This window comes from Acipenser ruthenus, chromosome 1 (assembly GCF_902713425.1).
Source record: "Acipenser ruthenus chromosome 1, fAciRut3.2 maternal haplotype, whole genome shotgun sequence".
Taxonomy (NCBI): Eukaryota; Metazoa; Chordata; class Actinopteri; order Acipenseriformes; family Acipenseridae; genus Acipenser; species Acipenser ruthenus.
The window spans coordinates 13968059-13986932 of record NC_081189.1 but is presented as its reverse complement, the minus strand read 5'-3'; the positions used below and the strand labels follow the sequence as shown (position 1 = coordinate 13986932).

The 18874-nt window shown below is 38.6% G+C and overlaps 1 protein-coding gene across 4 annotated transcripts in view; it reads left to right on the top strand.

Moving 5' to 3' along the window:
- The first annotated feature begins 4893 nt into the window (after positions 1-4893).
- Positions 4894-18874, top strand: part of LOC131703069 (A disintegrin and metalloproteinase with thrombospondin motifs 3-like) — a 95178-nt gene continuing 81197 nt past the window's right edge. For all 4 annotated transcript variants that reach the window (XM_059006141.1, XM_059006081.1, XM_059006017.1 and 1 more), the window contains exons 1-3: positions 4894-5229; positions 5912-5936; positions 6515-6933. In XM_059006141.1, the coding sequence (XP_058862124.1) occupies positions 5161-5229; positions 5912-5936; positions 6515-6933 (513 nt within the window). In that variant the 5' untranslated portion in view covers positions 4894-5160. The remainder of the gene's footprint in view (positions 5230-5911; positions 5937-6514; positions 6934-18874) is intronic.

Below are 18874 nucleotides of genomic sequence, written 5' to 3'. Positions count from 1 at the left end.
AGCAAAAAGCAGGACAACAGTAAGATTTTACGAAACTTGCGGGGACACCAGGACGTGCTACCTAAAAAAGATACTCAGGAAAATTGGGAAGGTTGGTAGCTTTATTTATGGATGAACTTAAAATACTTATCTGTATCATAAGATGGATGATTAATAATAATAATAATAATAATAATAATAATAATAATAATAATAAACACTGTAATACAATGTAGAATATTATTTCCTACTGTTTTGGTTTCGTTGTGATAAAAATAAGGACATTAAAATAAATTGCTTTTTTTTTAAACCTGAAAGAAAATCACTTGTAAGTGTTGTTAAAAGTTGCTATCAGACATTATAAACCTCAAGGATCGTCTCAGCCGATGAGATTTCTAGCAGAACGATCATTACCCAACAGTATGCCCTCTAAATTCTCACAGGCCTTTACAATCGTAAACCTGTTTTAAACAGCAACTTACATTTCAAGCAGCCTACGAGATCCAGACCACAATATAACCTCCTCACACAAAAAACACATTTTCAGTTTACAATTGCATTAATATTCGCCACATCAGTCATAACCTGTAGATAACTGACCTTGCCTTTCATCGCGGTGACGAGCCCATGTTGAAACTCCCTAATCCTGGGTGAGTGGGTGAGCTCAAGGATGAGTTTTCATTAAGCTGGGTGAGAATGTAATAGATCCTCCTAACGGCTGATGAGTTAGTAATAGTGACATTAGCAGAAGACATGTAAGTACCTCTTGACTACAGAGTTTTCTCTTTGGCTTTGAACTGTGGGGTTAGCGATTCACATCCAGACCTTTAATTCAATGGGCTGAGATCCCAAGCCATTACAACAGCAATAAAAAAGCTGTTTGAATAAAATGTATGGTACCTCATATGCTTTGAGTGTTACCGTTTGGTCTGCGTTGTTCCTGTCTGTAGATCTGTAAAAGGAATTATTACCAGATGACGTGTACCTTTGACCAGAACAAAGACATAGCTGTTTAACACAAACCAGATGTTTGTCTATTTTGTGGAAAAAAAGTCTTTGGCAACATAAAAATTAAAATATTTTTATTTATGAAAAAACTAATGGAGGAAAACTATGAACTTCATAGAACTTCATAGATAGCTCATTTCTATATTAAAACTGCCAAAATGAGTTGGTTAAACATATAACAGCCCTGTGTTGTTATAAATCAATTCTTTAAGATCACTAAACCCATTGAAATATACTAAGGGCTCAATTTACAAAGCGTAACACACCTTTGTTCCCTGAAGTAAAAGATGCAGAGCTTGGATTTGATATCAATTCCTGTATTCCTGTAATAAACCCCTGCTAACACACACAGTCGACATTAACAAAAAGAGTGTAAGGGTTGCAGGCCTGTACCAGGTGTACCTCAGTATTAATTGAGTGAAGCAGAGCATCTAAAAAAAGTGGGATGCAAACCATGTGTTTCAGTCCAAAACACACCCAGGTGACTCTACCCACCGGCATAACCAGGGGTCTTTGTAAATCGAGTCCTAAATGTGTCACTTTTCACTGCTGAAGCAGTAATTAAAGAAGTGATAATCAGTACTATAAAATCAGTGTTCTTACTTCTTATTAAATTTGTTAACATTATTACTGATCCCCTTTCTTATTACACTAAAATTATTTGGCTCTTTTTTGATCTACTGTTTCCTGGTACCTTTGCTGTAGGTCACATGGTCTGATTTCTAGAAGCCCATTGGAGCAAGTTTGAACTGCAACACATGAAGGGATTAGGTACAAGAAAGCAACTTTTCATCTTATGTATTATGTATATTGCAAATTGAAGCAAAGAACCTAAACAGCTTCAACAGAGACTTCAACAGAGATACTAGAACTAGAGCAATAGTGTCCTATTGCAGGGTGCAGGGCGGAGGGTGGAGGGTGGAGGGTCTTATTATTATTATAATAATTATATATGAAGTAACCACAATTTCTTACTGTTCTGTGCTTTATTGTGTGATGTATGAAGAACATTGCACAAGATCTTAGAACTCTCACTCTGCTTCAGCCATTATTACCATCTAGCTGTTTTGCAGTTTTTTTTTAGAATTACTACTGTATGTGAAATATGTCATGTGCCAAACACATCTGATGATGATATGCAATTCTCCATGTAGTTCTGTACAAAACGACTTGTTTGTTCACAGTCAATCCCAAAGTTGCACATTAAACAATTTCTGGGTCCTCTATACATTTTAAAAGGAGTATTTCTAGATTCCAGGAAGCAGTTTTCCTTTTGTTACTGTTTACTAAATACTATTTTGATGTTTTTTTCAATCACAGTGATTCTGGGTTATGTTTCTGCAATACTGAATTATTATATTTTTCTAGGATTCTTCTGATAAATTTAAAGCATGTTTAAAGAAGTAATTTAACTGCCATCAGTTTGCAAAAGTAGAACCAAAAAGCTAATTACAGTAGAACATCAAGCAACTGTTATCTGAATTTCTAGATAATTGACCCACACCAAGCAACAAGGACACATTACAAGATCAAAAACTACTGAAAGCGTCTAGCTTTGACCTGTTAAAAATAAAATGGTTATTAGACAAAAAGATCGACTGTACTGTAATATAAGTCAAGGTACTCGCAAGTTATTTTTTTGTAACTTAAACATGGTATTTCATCCTTTAAAAAGTTAGGAGTTACAAGACTGTAGTAAAAAGGGTTAACAATATGCCCCATTGGATCAGCAATTCTTCAGTACAGCAGGTGTTGGTTTCAGAATCAAATCAATCCAAAAGGGTCTGTCTGTAATTGTTATTCGTTACTGCATTTATTGTCTTGTTACGACGTTATGTTATTCAGAGTTCTGTTGTTTACTTGTGTTTTGCGTGTGCCGCTCTGAGAGCCTGTACAGTGCTGATCTGTGGGGGGTGGGGTGGGGGTGGGGGGGGGGAGGGGAGTGACTTGCTGGGGCTGTGAGTGGAAGTGTGGAGTGATACTTAACTGCTTGGCTGGCTGGTGGTTCGGCTGCTTTTAATAAAGAGCTAAAAGCTAACTCTGGTGTACGCTTGCCTCCTTCAGGTAAATCTCAACAATAGTTCTTGTCAGTGCTACACTGGTGTGTGTGTGTTGGATGGAGACAGTGCACCTGCTTACCCTCATACTGGGGGAAGGCTCAGAGACTCAGAGGAAGGGCCGCCAAATACACCCAGAGGAGGGCAGCATGAAGACCAAAGCAGGCAGAGAGTGTCTGGCCACCCGGAAAAGAGTAGGCGAGGAGAAGCTGAATGCGGACAATCTGGCTGCGGACATGCTGTACTTGGCACGGCGGGGGTATCCCTTCATCCGTGGCCTGACCTCCACCTTGCTCTGACAACAGGTCCAGCTCCCTAGAGCAGGCCTTCGCCCACGCCGAAAGGGTCGAGGTCGCACTCGAGGAGGACGTGCAGCGCAGGATCGGGAGCTACGGTTTTGTGTGGACTATAGGAAAATTAACCCAGCAACCCTCAAAAACTCGTACCCTCTCCCCAGAGTCATCGAGGCCCTGGACAGTATAGCAGGCTCTTGTTGGCTCCCTCGACCTGCGGAACAGCAACTGGCAGGTCAAGCTCCTGAAGCACGCCTGAAGACCGCATTCTCCATTCGTCAGGGTATGTGGCAATTCACGGTCATGCCCTTAGGACTGTGCTATGTCCCAGCGACGTTCGAGCGACTGATGGAGCAGGTGTTACCCGGAGTCCTGCAGACTGCCGGAGTCGCATACCTGAATGACATTATGGTGCACACTGCTATGTTCCTCAGACGCACTGGCTAACCTGCAGACTGTGTTCGAGTGCATCCGGGGAGCTGGACTGAAGCAGCTCTGGAACTCGCTTCCCTTGGCACCAGTGCCAGACCCACTGACTGGGGATTTGGACATTGGGACCCAGGACAGGGTTGATCCCCAGCTACCACAGCCCTCACTGCAGCACAACGGCGCTCCCGTCAGTCGCCTCAAAGACTCTTGGACTTTGTTACAGACCGTGGACCAATGGGATGTTTAGCCCTAAGGTGGGGGCAATGTAACAAGCACTGATAACCTGTTACCTGCTGCCTGCTAGAGGAAGCTCAGGACACTGCACTAGCAGGCAACTCCCGGGGGAATCCTGCGAGGAACATGCAAATTATGTAAATACGCTGGGACAATGGGGTTTTGGGGAAAGGTCAATTATCACAGTTATCTGGCTGTTTATAATTGTTATTAGTTATCGCATTTATTGTATTGTTATGATGTTATGTAATTCAGAAATTGTTAGCTTGGTCTTCTTGTTTACTTGTGTTTTGCGTGTGCCACCTTGACTTTCAGTACAGTGCTAATCTGTGGAGGAAGTGGCTAGCTGGGGCTGTGAGTGAAAGTGTGTCCTTGTACTTTACTGCTCAGCTAGCTGGTGGTTCATCTGCTTTTAATAAAGAGCTAAGTGCTAACTCTGGTGTCTGTCTGGCTTCTTCGGGTAAATCCCAACAATAGTGCTTGTCAATAATAATAATAATAATAATAATAATAATAATAATAATAATAATAATAATAATAATAATAATAGCAAAATGTAAATAAGGGAGAAGGAAATGCCTACAAAACCATACCAGTATTTACTGCATAATTCCAGATGTATAATCTACTGCAAGGCTACATCAAAAGGCCTCTCTTTTGGTGGCTCCTTCCTACCCCCTGTGGGTATCTCGTTATACTGCAGTGTTCTGATAAATTGATCCTCTAATACGGAAAATCAAATTGTGTAAACTTTATTATTCGCGTCTGGGGTGACTGCCTTCAGAGCTCAGGTCATTCTGCCCTGCTGGATTAAAAATGCTGCTTTGTGAGTGCCTGGAAGGGAGTGTGACGTCACAGCGGGGGCTGGTCTGTGGTTTATTAGACGGAGAGCGATCTGACTTCAGTGAAGTGCAGACGCAGCTCTGAAGCAGCAGGGCTAAAACTAACAATCTTCTAGGGATCTTTTACTAACAACTTCCAGAGTTTAAGAAATAGAATATCCTGACCCAAGTGCTGCAACAGCGGAAAAGGCCCGTTGCAGATACACTGAACTGTAAAACATTGATTAAGAAAAGGATTTAACGCATTATTGCTGAAGAGATAAACACATTTTGGAGCTTTTGTAGGATTTTGTTTCTTTTAAGTGAAATCGACTCGTGATGGTTCTCCTGTCACTATGGTTTGTTGTAGCTGGAACTATAGTAGTGAATTTGACTTCAGCTGATAAGGTAAAATAGTCATTTAAATTTTTATACGGATGTACTTTTTTGTTTACGATATTGTTTACACTGTATTGATTAAACATTTGGAAGATAGATACATATACGGGTTTTCCTCAAAAACACTGTAAGTAACGTTATTCTTTGACTTGACACTAATGCAGTGTACTTCTGATTAATATTGTCAAGGTGAAACATGGGACATGGTCACTTATTTTACCAAATGTAGTATTTGTAATATTAGACGAAATGTATGTTTTGTTTGTTTTTTTTCTGGCATGTTTAATACAATTAACAATTAATAAAATTGCTTCCTTCCTTCCCACATTATGTAACTAATTGTAGACAGTTTGCTTTTAGCGCCGTAGTTACAACCTGCTAGATACACAATGTAGCTAGTATTACATTCAGATAGGGACTGGGGTTATTGTCTCCCATATTTTTATCGCAATTATTTGGTCATCTAGAAGCCTTTATAATAATCTAATTTCGATTTTAAATGTTGCACACTCTCTCGTGTGACTGTGGAACACGTGAAAGCGAAAGTTAACATTTTGAATTTATTCCAGGTCTATCAGAAGCCCTTTCCTCCCTAGATGATTCTAAATTGAAGAGTAATTCTTATTGAATGAGTTTTATTTCAGCTTTAACTCGCTTCTTTTTTACTTTGTATTTCTCTGTTTATTTGCAGGCTGGCAACATAGATGATAAAACAGGTAAGATTAACGGGTATGGTGCTTCTGGGCTTTTGGCAAGTAGCACTCCCATGCTTGCAGTATGTGTGAATCAAGCAGTATTATCACACCACATCTCTACTAACAGTGTTTGGTTTGTTTTTCCTAAGTTTGTTGTTAGTTTGGAAGTTCGTGTCAGTGAACAGTATTGCTAAGAATGTGATGGAAACGGACCTATGCTACTTGTTCAAAGGTTTATACATTATGTGTGTTTGATACATACCTGTTAGCAAGCCATCTTTCATATGTCTAACCAAGTGAGAAAATTACTTTAAAATGAAAAGACTGTTTCAGGGTTATGACGTTCCTTTCACTGCTAACTTGACCACACATTTGAAGTTGAATAAGGATCTCAGTGTACATTACAGAGCATGTTAAACACAGGATAATTAGTCACAGTAGATTCACTTATTTTTTTCATTCATATATTGAATCTCTATATTAACATATGTTTTAAGTATATTACAAGGACTTGTGAACCTTATTAAAAAATACATATTAAAGTATAGTGGTGTTCTTGGCTGAAATAATGTTTAATTTTTTTTTTTTTTTTTTTTAAGATTTCCTAAAAAAGAGCCTGAGAGAGTACGGGCTGGTAACTCCAATTAGTACTGACTCAGAAGGACACTACTTATCAAATCTCCTTTCAGCTAGTCACAAGCAACGAATCAAAAGGGATCTATCTAAAGATGCTGACCATGAAAATAAGAAGCTCTTTTTCAATGTCACTGCTTTTGGGAGGGAGTTTCATCTGCGCCTTCACCTCAACAGCAGGCTGGTTGCTCCAGGAGCTGTGGTAGAGTGGCATGAAGAGGGTGGGGAATCTGAGAAGGGAACCGGTGTGGGGAATGGAAACCACACTCTCTACAGCACAGAAAGGATAGTGAAGAAAGAGGTGCTCAGAACAGACTGTGCTTACATTGGAGACATAACAGACATCCCAGGTGCGACAGTTGCTATTAGCAACTGTGATGGACTGGTAGGTGTTTTTTCTTAACTGTAATGCATTTAAAATGTGTGCGTGTGTGTGTGTACATACACTAGAAAGTCCATTAAGTACATTGTGAAAAATGCTCTGTGTATATATATATATATATATATATATATATATATATATATATATATATATATATATTTTAAGATTGATTCAATTTGCTGAGGGAACATATTGTACACTACATCCCATCTGACACGTGTGTGGAGCAGCAATATGACTCTGGCTAGATCGTAAAATTGGTCTATATGAAATAAATGGTAGTTTAAGAAAACAACACAAATGTGAAGTGTCATGCAAGTACTTTGTTATACTGTATGCTTAAGAATAGTTTTGTTACTTATTCAGATAAGTAGTTAATTTAAATTTGTCACAGTTATTTACAGTTTAAGAGTGCATTTGTTAGATAATTTAAACTTGAAAATTGTATTACACTGATCCAGATTAGGCAGGATTTAAGACTAGTTCGAAGTACTGGGGTTGTATTATTGAATTGTACCTGCATTGAAACACTCTGAGGAGCTTCATTTGAACCCTAAAACAAATAACTTCCCACACTTTGCAGTATAGCATTTCAAATCCTTTTTAAGTCACATAAACAATAAGTCATTAAGTCTTGCCTTCAGTCACTGCAGTACTGTGCATAAGTCTAAAATGCTTACACATCCTGGTTATTGGTACACAGGTGTTTGCTTCTTTAGAAGTAATATTTTGTAGCAATTAAAGTAAGAAATTCGAAGCATATTTTGAAGCGTTTTTTTCATTTGTATTTCTGCTGCTGTGATTTATCTAAGGGTACCACTTGAGGTCATTGGCACAGTGACTGACTGCTGAACTTGTGAATGATAGGACCAGTGAGAGTACAGGAACAATAACAATGCTTTGTTTGAACTTTTCATATACAGTAGACACAGATTCTCTTTATTATTATTGTTTGTCCAACAAAATTACTTTGGTGGTGTCCCTTCTGTCAAATCTTATATTTTTTACTCACCAGCACCCCACAGAGACTTCCACTCTCGGGCCAAGCCTCTGAAGGCATGTCCCAACTGGGAATGAGGGAGACCCCACCCCTCCCTCCCCCCGGGCCAAATTTATAATTTAATCAGCTGTATCTTACAAGCATTTCCTCTGCTTCATTTATGTTTATAATTAAAGGAAAACCTGCATTGATTTATTATATAGAAAAATCTGTAGGTATCTCAAAATGTCAGATAGCTAAAACAAATCATTTTGTTACCTATTTAAAGGGGTGCAATCAGCTGCAGACAGCATGGTTTCTGTGGTGTAGGTGGTAGCATCCAATCCATGGCCGGATTAAAGGACGCGGGGACCCTATGCTAACCCATATTATGGGGGGCCTATGCACAATAGCTTGTGAAACGGTGTTGTAATTAACAGCCTGTAGGTAAAGTGTATCTGCAAGGCCAGCTTTCATGTCTACGTCAGATGCATGTTCACCGTAAGTGACCACTGACAAGCAACCGGACTGTTTGACCAATTCCATAATCTCCTGCTTGTGATACTCGCAACGTTAGGCAAGTATCCCCATCTCAGCTGGGCTGATGAAGGAATTGCTAACTTTCGGTTGTCCAATTTTTCGAAAGGGATATTGCGCAAACAAACGCCTCTGTCAGGTCTGTAATGCGTTTCGTGCTTCACGCGTTTCAGCTGACTTTTGGAACATGGAAGTCACCGTTTTGTGTTTCTTTGCAAGTAAAGCAGTCGCGGTACTGCTTTGGATTCCTGCCTTTCTCTTTCGGTGAATACTTGAATCTAAATGCTTGTCAACGGACGATTTTCGGTAGTGATATACAGTAACGTTGCAGGACGTACAGAAGAGCTTACCTCCATCGCTGTGTAAAACTGCTGCTGGATGTGATGTTACGCGATCTGCTGCAGACACATTTTTAGAGACATCCATTTTCTTGTTTACAGTGTATAGTTTGACTTTCCTGCCTAGATTGCATATACTGTAGTCACATGACATAATCACTGCACAGCAATATTACACACAGGCACACTGCAGAGCTGTACAGTTTGGTTAATATGAAAATGTATTTTTATTTCTTAAGAATATTGAATAAATCACGGTATTGGGCTAATTTCACGATTTCCACGCAGTATAGGGAGAGAAACAAATGCTATGGACTTAAATCCCCTTATTAAGAAAGGATCGTTTCTAAAATGTAAAGAGGCATACTGTGCACATTTGAGACAGGACAGGTTTTTAAATTTGCCCTAAAACTGAAATAAATGAGTGCCTAAATTGAACCTGATTCATACATTTTATCCTGCACAGACTGATGCCTCTGATGTAGGACAAGGGATGGATCTCTCCCAGGAGGTAGAAGGTCTGGAGCATTTAGTATTATACATTAGCAGGAAGCTGCTTGTGTGAGAGACTTAGAGCAGTTATGCTGTAATTGAGAAGGAATGCCTAGCCATCATAAAATAAAAAAAAAATGAACCGAAAGCAAGTTTCTGTGCGCCTCTCTTCCTATGTGTGTGGGCCTGGCTGCCCACTGCAATTTCCCAAAAACGTCGACCTCTCGTGGGCCCCAATTCTGCTGGGGGCCCTACGCGATAGAGTAATTTGCGTATAGGTTAATCTGGCCCTGATCCAATCTGTGAGGATGCTTGGAACACATATGAAATTTATAGGCCTACATTTCATTTTTCAGTCAAGTGTAAAAACAGCAAGACAGGTCTGCGGTTCTTTACAGCCAGTTTGTTAACTTCTAAAACACTGACTCGTATGTCAGTTGGACGTGCCAGTTCAAATTCTAATTTACAGTACCTCTCTCACTTCTGCAGCCAGTGCTGATACTATCCTTGATGCTCTGTAGCCCACAGTGCTCCACAGTGTCCTCAGAACTGTTCCAACCAAAGCTCTAGACCTCATTCTGCCTAGTGAATGTTTTTGAATAAATGTGAACTGCTGTCGTACCCTTTCAATGTGACTGAAATTTAGCATCGGAGACAACTGATAAAATTTGATTTTCTTGGCTTTTAAAGAATGTCCTTTAGATTTACCAGGCATGTTTGTGCTTTTATGTGTTTCTCTATTTTTTTTTTTTTACTGTGATTTACTATACTGTACTTTAGAATGCCTTTACAATGGTAAACAGCACAATATGTGGGATAGTTTGCCAGTCCTTGGTCTCCAGATGGAACATGAACATTTGCTTCCTGCACTGCACAATTCCACTTGTTGCATTTACAGGCCTGTTACATGCAAGCATGCATCAAACAGTACACCATACTATTCCTTGAAAAACAGATGTGTTTTGTATCAGGCTCTGTATTGTCTGTCTGTGCGTGTTTTGTCAGGCTTGTCAATTTTTGTTTTATTTCTATTTTGCTGATGGCTGCCGTTTTATAGAAATGTTTAGTCTCGCAATCTGAAAATCAGAATTAATACTTAAAAGCAGATGTCTTTTTGCTTCAGAGAAATCTTAGTGGGATGTACAGTACAGAACAGATTAACTACTTACATCAGTGGGAGGATAGCTGAGGAAGCAATTACTTGTAAGGTTTATGCTGTCTTGGCACCTTAGTGTCTGATTTTGATAAAGCCAGTTGACTTTTAGTCTGCATGATCACTTGATTAAATTGAAAGGTTAGGCCATGCCATCACCTTGAGGAGAGTCATAGGATAAGTTTACTTCTGTCTGCAATCATTTTGTAGAACACATTTTGACCAGAGCAAGTAGAGCTGTTGACTTGGCAGTACTCTGTTCTCATTTTGGTGGCACCAGAACTGATTTGAAACTTGCTGGTGGTTTCAACTCATTGTAAATCCTCATCTGACCATTTTGGTTTGCCATTATCTGTACCAGAGGTTTTTTTAAACCCTGGTCTTCAAGTATTTTTAATGATCTAGTGTTTTGGTTCAACCATTTATTTATTTTTTTTTATTTTGGTTTTGTTTGGTTTTTGCTGTATAACATTATGATGATGAGGAACATCGAGTCTAAAGCAATACCTGTAGCTACAAGCTGTTTCAAAAGCTGTCTGTAAGCTTATTTACACTGGAAAACAATGTGTGTTGAACATAAATGTTTAATTACTGGTTGAAAAAAAAAACCTCACAGTTGTGGGTTCTTGATGACTAGGGTTGACAAACTCTGAACAAAAGTTTTATATATATATATTTTCATCTCACATATCATACAGAGCTCTTTTTCATTTGCCATTTTTGACACTGACGCGCAAAGTCTGGTGAGACGGTAAATAAGTTCAAGGTATTTTTGTCATTTATAGCGAATACGAACATCTGATTTTTTATCCGAATACATGTCAAAAAAGTTTGAATATTCAGATATTTGTCCCAGCACTAATATATTCATAATAGAGTTGAGTTCTTGCCTGTAAACAACAGTTACACTTTTAAAGTTTGAGACTCGCTGTCTGTAGCTTGGTGTTTACATTATATCAGCATATTTTAAGTGACTGGAAGCTGAAACTACTTTTTTGAAACACACTTTTCTTATAACAATACAGTACTGGCAAAGCAACAATTAGTTAGTTTGAAAACCAGGCTTTAATCACTGATAATAGGTGCAGAGGCGGTGATTCTGTGAGTGCTCCGGGGCTCAAGCACCAATGGGGGAAAACCAAGGTCCCGCATACAGCAAATAAATCACCTGTTCTGTCAAATTATAGTGTAGGTGCTTTGCAATCAGAACTGTAATTGCACTGTTTAAAAAGTAAAACATTCACTGGGGGTTCTGACAAACCGGAAGGCAATCCTTCACACATTCAAATCCATTTATAGGAAGTCTCCCAGCTTTATGCTCTCATTAGTAGCCAACCTAATAGATTCAGCATCCAGCAGTTCTGGCAGATTCTACTTTACTTGCTGAAGCGTTTTTCTCCCACTGCTAATTTAAAAAAAAAAAAAATTGTCACCTAGCTAACAATTTCATCCCGAGAACTGCAGTGAAATGTACTGTCTATAAATTGGGACTTTAGTGTGTATGTGAGTACATTAATTATTGCAGGCAGTAATTTATAGTTATTTAATCACTCACAGGCTGTAACCCCCAACTCCACAAACTAGCCAGCATTTTTGTAAATAGCAACACATGTAATGAACAATAAAATAAACATTGTATTTGTGTTATTGGTGTCAATGTCAGGCGACGCTTCGTGGTCGGCAGGGTGAAATAAAATCTAAGCACAATATTGTTAGTTTCTAACCCTGCAGAGAATAAGGCTGTAATGATTTTAAATGTTCAGGCAGGTTAAAAAAAAATCCTAAATGGCATAGTGTTTTACTAAACATTAAACCCAAAATGTACTGTTTTGTGTAAAAAAAATAAATAAAAAAAAAAAAAATCATAATTTGTACTAGCTTGATATATTATGAACCACTGTAATTGAATACTGCATGTGAAGATCAATGCGACATTTGAAACACATTCAAAAGTAAAATGAATATGATAATTTAAAAAGATGGTTTAAATATGTTTAAACATAAATGAAAATACATGAATGCATTATTTATCTAAGCATTATTCATAAATTACTTATGACATGGATTGGACCAGGCATTATTTTATTGATCACTGCTGGTTGTGTATAATAGGATCGTTGGCATTGCTTCATAGAAACACTTGGCACAGCTTCCATAGTTAATCCTGTTGACCTTTGTTTTTGGATTAATGCAGTTAATGATATAAGGAGTTATTTTACTTTGTGTTTTTACTGCCAAATACCATTTCTTGTTCTGTTTCCACATTTATTTGAACCGGCCCTGACCCTGAAAGGCCTTGAGAGAAACTTTTTTTACCCTTGTTTCATGCCTCACATTCCAGTCATGTTGAACAAAGACTATAGTGTTGAAATTAACAATATACTAGATTATCTGTGATGTATTATTGGATCTGTGACATTTTACAGGCCCTGTATCAATCTGCAGTACATTTATGGAAAGATGCAGGTTTAGTGCCAGCAACAAAATAAAAAATAAAATCTCCGCACTTGTGGTTTTAAATTACACTATTGTGTACAAAAAACAGCATTTGAAATTATAAAGCAAAATATTAATATGAAAAAGTGAAAAAATGACTCGTCTGTCAGTTTGCATCCTTATTGTTTTTGTAGATGTCTTCTTTACAAGTAGTCAAAGAAGGAAAGAATGAATGAATACTGCATACTGTAGATTTGTAAATATAGGCTACTTAAAATTGATTATAAATTATATTAAATGGTAACATGATCTTTTAAAACATGTTTTTATTTTAAAAACAAAATTTAGTATACCATGAAGTCAAAATATGGTGTTTTGTCCAGTTGTTGTTTCAAAGTCTTGTGTACTGGCCCTTTTAAACAGGTCAACATAATTTGTCCCAGAGAGTGGTGGTGTATGGAATGGTTTGCCAAGCCAAGTTGTTGCTGCAGGTTCATTGGGGTCCTTCATGTCGCCTGTATGCGCTTCTGGGGTCAGTGATCTACCTTTTGTCCTCTAATGTTCTTATTATGTTGTCATAACAACAACCAATGTCCTTGCTTGAAAGGAAGTGGTTCCTTTCTTGTAAATAAAATTAATGTATGAGAAGCAGAACCTAAACCACTATTTAAGAAACTTCATTGGTAAGTAATTTCTAGATACATTCTGACCCAAAATGGTTAAAATTGATTAACCAATCACAGCCTGACAACACATGCTTGCCAGGAAAAATCATGATTGAAACTGTTGTCTACAGAGGTGTCCAAGTACCCTGAAGTGTTTCATCCCTCCCATATTTCATACAAGGACAGCAAAGTCAGTATTTTATACATCGCCCCTAATAAGCATCCTTCCTGTAGCCAATTTGATATTGTTATCACGCTTTGTCTTTTTTCTAGTATGTCTGTCACTACTGTTTTTTTTACTAAATAACTGGCTGTAAAATGATATATTTTCTACACTAGTAGTAGGTTACTTGCTGTCAGCAATGTACTGTATGTTTCTTTGCTAATCTGATGGCTCATTTCATAACCTGCACATAGATGACAGAAAAACAACTTTGAAAAACAAACCAGTGTTTTTATTTAGTAGATTATATGGGGGGCATTACAGCTATGGCCTATAGAATTAATAATGTTACGTTGACATATTGAAATTCCATTTCGCTTTGTAGAAATGTGACATTTCTAAATCTAACATGAAATACTGTACTGCTAATGTAGTTACCATTTGTAGTTTCTTAGATTTCATGATGTTAAATAAAATATGGAAATTGTTTTGTGAGATGGAATGATTCTTGGTGGTAAATCTCTCTCCCGACCTGTGAGGGCGCTGTGTAAAGGGAACAGAGTATCCTGGACTGGATGGTCCAACATTCATAACCAGGGTTAGGTGGAAGTCGGCCATCTAGAAAGGGGGAGGAGCTACGGTGCACTAAATCATCGACCCGGAAGGGAAACGATGTGGCAGCTGCGGATTGGAGGAGTGGTTGCACTCGTTAACCAAGGGGTCATGGTTGATGGTATATAAGGGGATGTAACGAGGTGATATGTTCCTTCTGATGGTCATGCTAAACCAAAAAGATCTGTATAGTGAAAAGTACCGTGAGTGTTTTGTTTGTTTTGTCTGTCTCGTCTTTAATATAACTGTTTGTTTGTTATTAGATTAGACGGCTAACACGATCCGGAGCTGTCGCTTATGGCCAGCACTAAACCCGGACAACACTGCACATTGTATCATGGATAACATGTACGTCACCTGGAGCACTACAGCACTCACTTTGGACTTGTGACCGTGTTTGTGTTTTGTGTGTATGTACTGGATTATTGTTTATTATTTACGGGACTGCAACCCATAATTATTCACTGCGCAGTACACATCGCTGGGTACTGCCAGCACTCTTTTTGTTTACTGTTTGGTCATCAGACCGTTTGGAGTTACAAAATAAAACAGAAACATTTCACCTGTACTTTATCTGTCTTTCATTGTTGGATTACTGCACCTGCTCTACACCTGCGCACTAATTACCACTTTGCCACATGTATTCATATAGTTTTTTTTAAAAATTATGTCTGCATCCTAATATTCTACTAGGTGATGCAAAACTTTTGGTCAAAATGTAAATTATATTCAAGTACATAGCCTACGGTGTGGTACTGACAACTAATGTACTGTACCATTCAGTTTTTCTTTATTGTAAGAAAAGTCAGTCGCGTAGTGCATACCGCGCCTATGTGTCCGGGTGCAGACTAGCGGTGTCGCGCCGCACTTGTCTGTCCCAGGCTTAAGAATTGTGTAGTGGGGTCTCCCGAGTGGCGCATCCGGTAAAGGTGCTCCGTGTGGAGAGCAGGATACTCTATAGCCTGGAGGTCGCCGGTTCGAGTCCAGGCTGTTCCACTGCTGACCGTGGACGAGAGCTCCCAAGGGGCAGCACACAACTGGCCAAGCGTCGCCTGGGTGGGGAGGGCTTAAATCGGCCAAGGTTTCCTCGGCTCACAGCGCACCAGTGACCCCTGTAGACTGGCTGGGCGTCTGCGGGCTTGCCTGTAAGCTACCCAGACCTCCAACGCTGTCGCTCTGCGGTGGCTGCGTGGCGGACAGAGTGAAAAAAAGTGGTCGGCTGACGGCACACGTTTTGGAGGACAGTGTGTGTTCGTTTTTGCCGCTTCCGAGTCAGCACGGGGGTAGTAGCGGTGAGCTGAGTCTAAGATAATAGAATTGGCTATTTCAAATTGGGAGAAAAATTAGGTTAAAAATCAATTTGCGACTACTAAATTTAAAAAAAAAAAAAATGTAGCGGCTTTAAACATTAGTATCTGTGTAAAAAGGTCTGCACATGCTATTTAAGTCTCTTCTGCTAGCAAAGTTAGTACTGAGCTCAGATACAACACTTGTATTCACTATAAGCTTTTGATGTTCCCTGTTTATTCAGTTCAGTACTTGCCTGTTTCTAAAGATTGACCCCAGAGATGTTTTGGTATATGGTTTGAGGTGCATGAAGGGTTCTGTGTGATGAATAGCAGAGGAAAAGTATTTCTTTAAATTCTGCTAAGAAGAAATATTGGGATTTGCTCCAGAGAAAAGGATCCCCTTTCTTTCCTAAATACTAGCATATGACTAAAAACCCACTGTATCACCATGAACCATATCAAATAAAAGAAAGAAAGATATTCAAATAGTTTACTCTGTGCTTTTCTGTAGAAACTGCACAAACATGGAGCTTAGAGTGAACTGTCCTGCTTGACCAACAATCTAGACTAGTGACTGTCTAGCGATTTCTACCTGACAGCTTCCATTGTTCTGTTGGCGAATGGTTTTCCAACTTTAACGTCACCCTGCACTGTATACTGTATAGCCACATAGTTCTCTCATTTTCACAATTTGTGGCTAGCTAAATAAAACCTAAATATTGAAAGTGCCATACCTTACAGAGTTATGTGAAAAGGAAAAGGTGGTGGTACATCAGGGCACTGGACAAAAACAGATCCGCTAGTACTGATACCCGTGTAACATTTTGTTTCATTAGTAAGCACGGTCAAAACGTTGAATATCCTAGGACATTCCTAAAAGAGGTAAAGAACAATTCTATCTACCAAGGAAGATTACTTCCACTTTCTGATTTTTATTTGAAATAAAAAGTTATATAAATCAACCAGTGTGCTGATCTTTGAAGTTCCTTTTCACCAGAATAAATGCACAGCCGGTAATGATGACGGAGGTTAGCACGCATTTCTAAGCTGAACACCCCTTTTTAAACAAAACTGAAGGTGAAAGGTACCAGTGTTTCAGCTGAATCAGTGTTTTTTAAAGCGGCAGCACCTTTAAATAAAGCACGTTCATACCGGCTCCTTAAGAAGTTTAGACTGGAGGGCAGACTCAGAAAACTGGACCCCTTCAGCTGAATCCCATATGTTTGTCTTGGCAGAGAGGCAGTGTCTGCTTGGCTGGCGCTGATGCTGGGATATTAAATTGATGGAACACAGAGCTCTTGATCCCTTTCAGAGGGCTTCTATTTAGGTAACAGCAGGCTAGTGCTGTGTCAGCCACCTGCAATTGTCTTTGGTATAAAAGTACTTGGAGACAGGCAGCATACTAGTACTGCAAAGGAGGCTCATACCAGCAATGACTGCAACATACCGTATCAGCTTGGCTATCATTTGTAATGGAAAATGTCTAGGTCTGTAGTGGACACACAAAGTGCATTAGAATATCCCATAGTCAATGTTTTCATTCACTGCTACAAGGCTGTTTATTTGTACATTTAATCAACTTGGGGTCTGTAATGCAGATACATTTTTAACAGTACATTGCAACAGTTGCAGCAGTGAGTGGAACTTACACCAAATATTTGAGGACGAAGGCTCATACAGCTATGAATTACAGCATCTTGTGATACAATTATAGATGTTAACTTTGTTTAACAGGACATAATTGACCTATACATAATGTCAGTGCACCTATGTGCTAGCCTTGAATGAACTCATTCACATCTTAACAGAGGAAGTATTGAATGTTGAGAAAACCTCAGACAACAACAATTGAGTAATGGATACTGAACAGCAATTACATTAGGTGGGTGTCCAGAAGTGAGAGACTTCCAGTTCAAGCAATTGATTGAACCATTTTGAAGGTTTGGTGTTCTGCTGGCCCTAGTTAATCATTTTAAAATGAAGCAAACATGCCCAGACTCAAAACTGACACTCAAATTACCTACCAAGATAGTAAAAATGGATAACTAGTTTAGAGTAAAAACAAAAAAATCTGAAATAATAATAATAATAATAATAATAATAATAGCGAGCAGACTACATGTAATAGCTGGCTACAAACATTGCACATATCTTTGCAGAAATAGTTGATATTGGGGCCCCATTCCAGCTTGTCAATGAATAATTCTATTTGTTGTCATATCTAATTTTAGACCGTAATTTTAAAAAGTGATACTCAAACTACTGCCATTAAACACGTTTTTTCATTAGGAAGCACTGTCAGAAAGTTTTATAACCGATATTATTTTGTAAACCAAGAAGTATCAGCATGTAATCCACTTTTTGAGAAACTGGGCAGACCTGTTTAATAGAATTTGTAGATCCCATATTTCATTAGTTTTCAGTGCACACAAAAGACAGCACTCACAGACACGACATTTTACACAATTGGCTGTATATGCATCATGCAACAAATACAATACTCATAACTATTTAGAGCCTGAATAGATTAAAAAAAAACAAAAAACTGGTCTAGCTTGGTGCTTTGGATTTGGTCAGCCATGTACACTTCTGTAATCTGTAGCTTTGGACACATTCTCTTTTTGCAATCCTTTTTAAACATGGCATTTAGGGATTTAAAAAAATGTTTCAGATGAATCTATATTTTTCAGAGCAGCACTAAAGTTAATGAAGCCACCTTCCACATCTCGGTTACCATCAGTGGCAGCGGAAGTGTTTTACGATTGGGGGGGCCAAGCTTCCTCTGTTATTTTTAGTGTTCCCATCGAAATACAATACATAAATCGCGGTGAGAGTTATGACCAAAGCATGAAAAATCACAGAAATGCAGTTCTAGTGTCTTAATTATGAAGGTTAAAAAAGCCATACAAATAAGCATTAAATTTTCTTATTTCATAACAATACCGATCTGAAATGGTAGAAATGTGAAATAACTTCTTTTTTAATGGCAATTTTATATACATGTATAATGTTTTACAGTAAATCGCTGACAACAAAAAACAACTTTGTAGACTGAACACAAAAGCGAGCCCAGACATACCTGTATATTTACAGTTTACAGGCATTCACTTTCAAACAAAAATGCGCTCGCTAAATGTTTCAGATACTGTCACGCATGGTCTATAGCAGGGGTCATATTAAAAAAACGGACTCGCCTTTGGAGGCCAGTAGAGCAAGTCGATGTTAGTGTGACCCCTGACCCATTTTCCGATGTCTGGATGGAGATAAGAAACTCCTATCC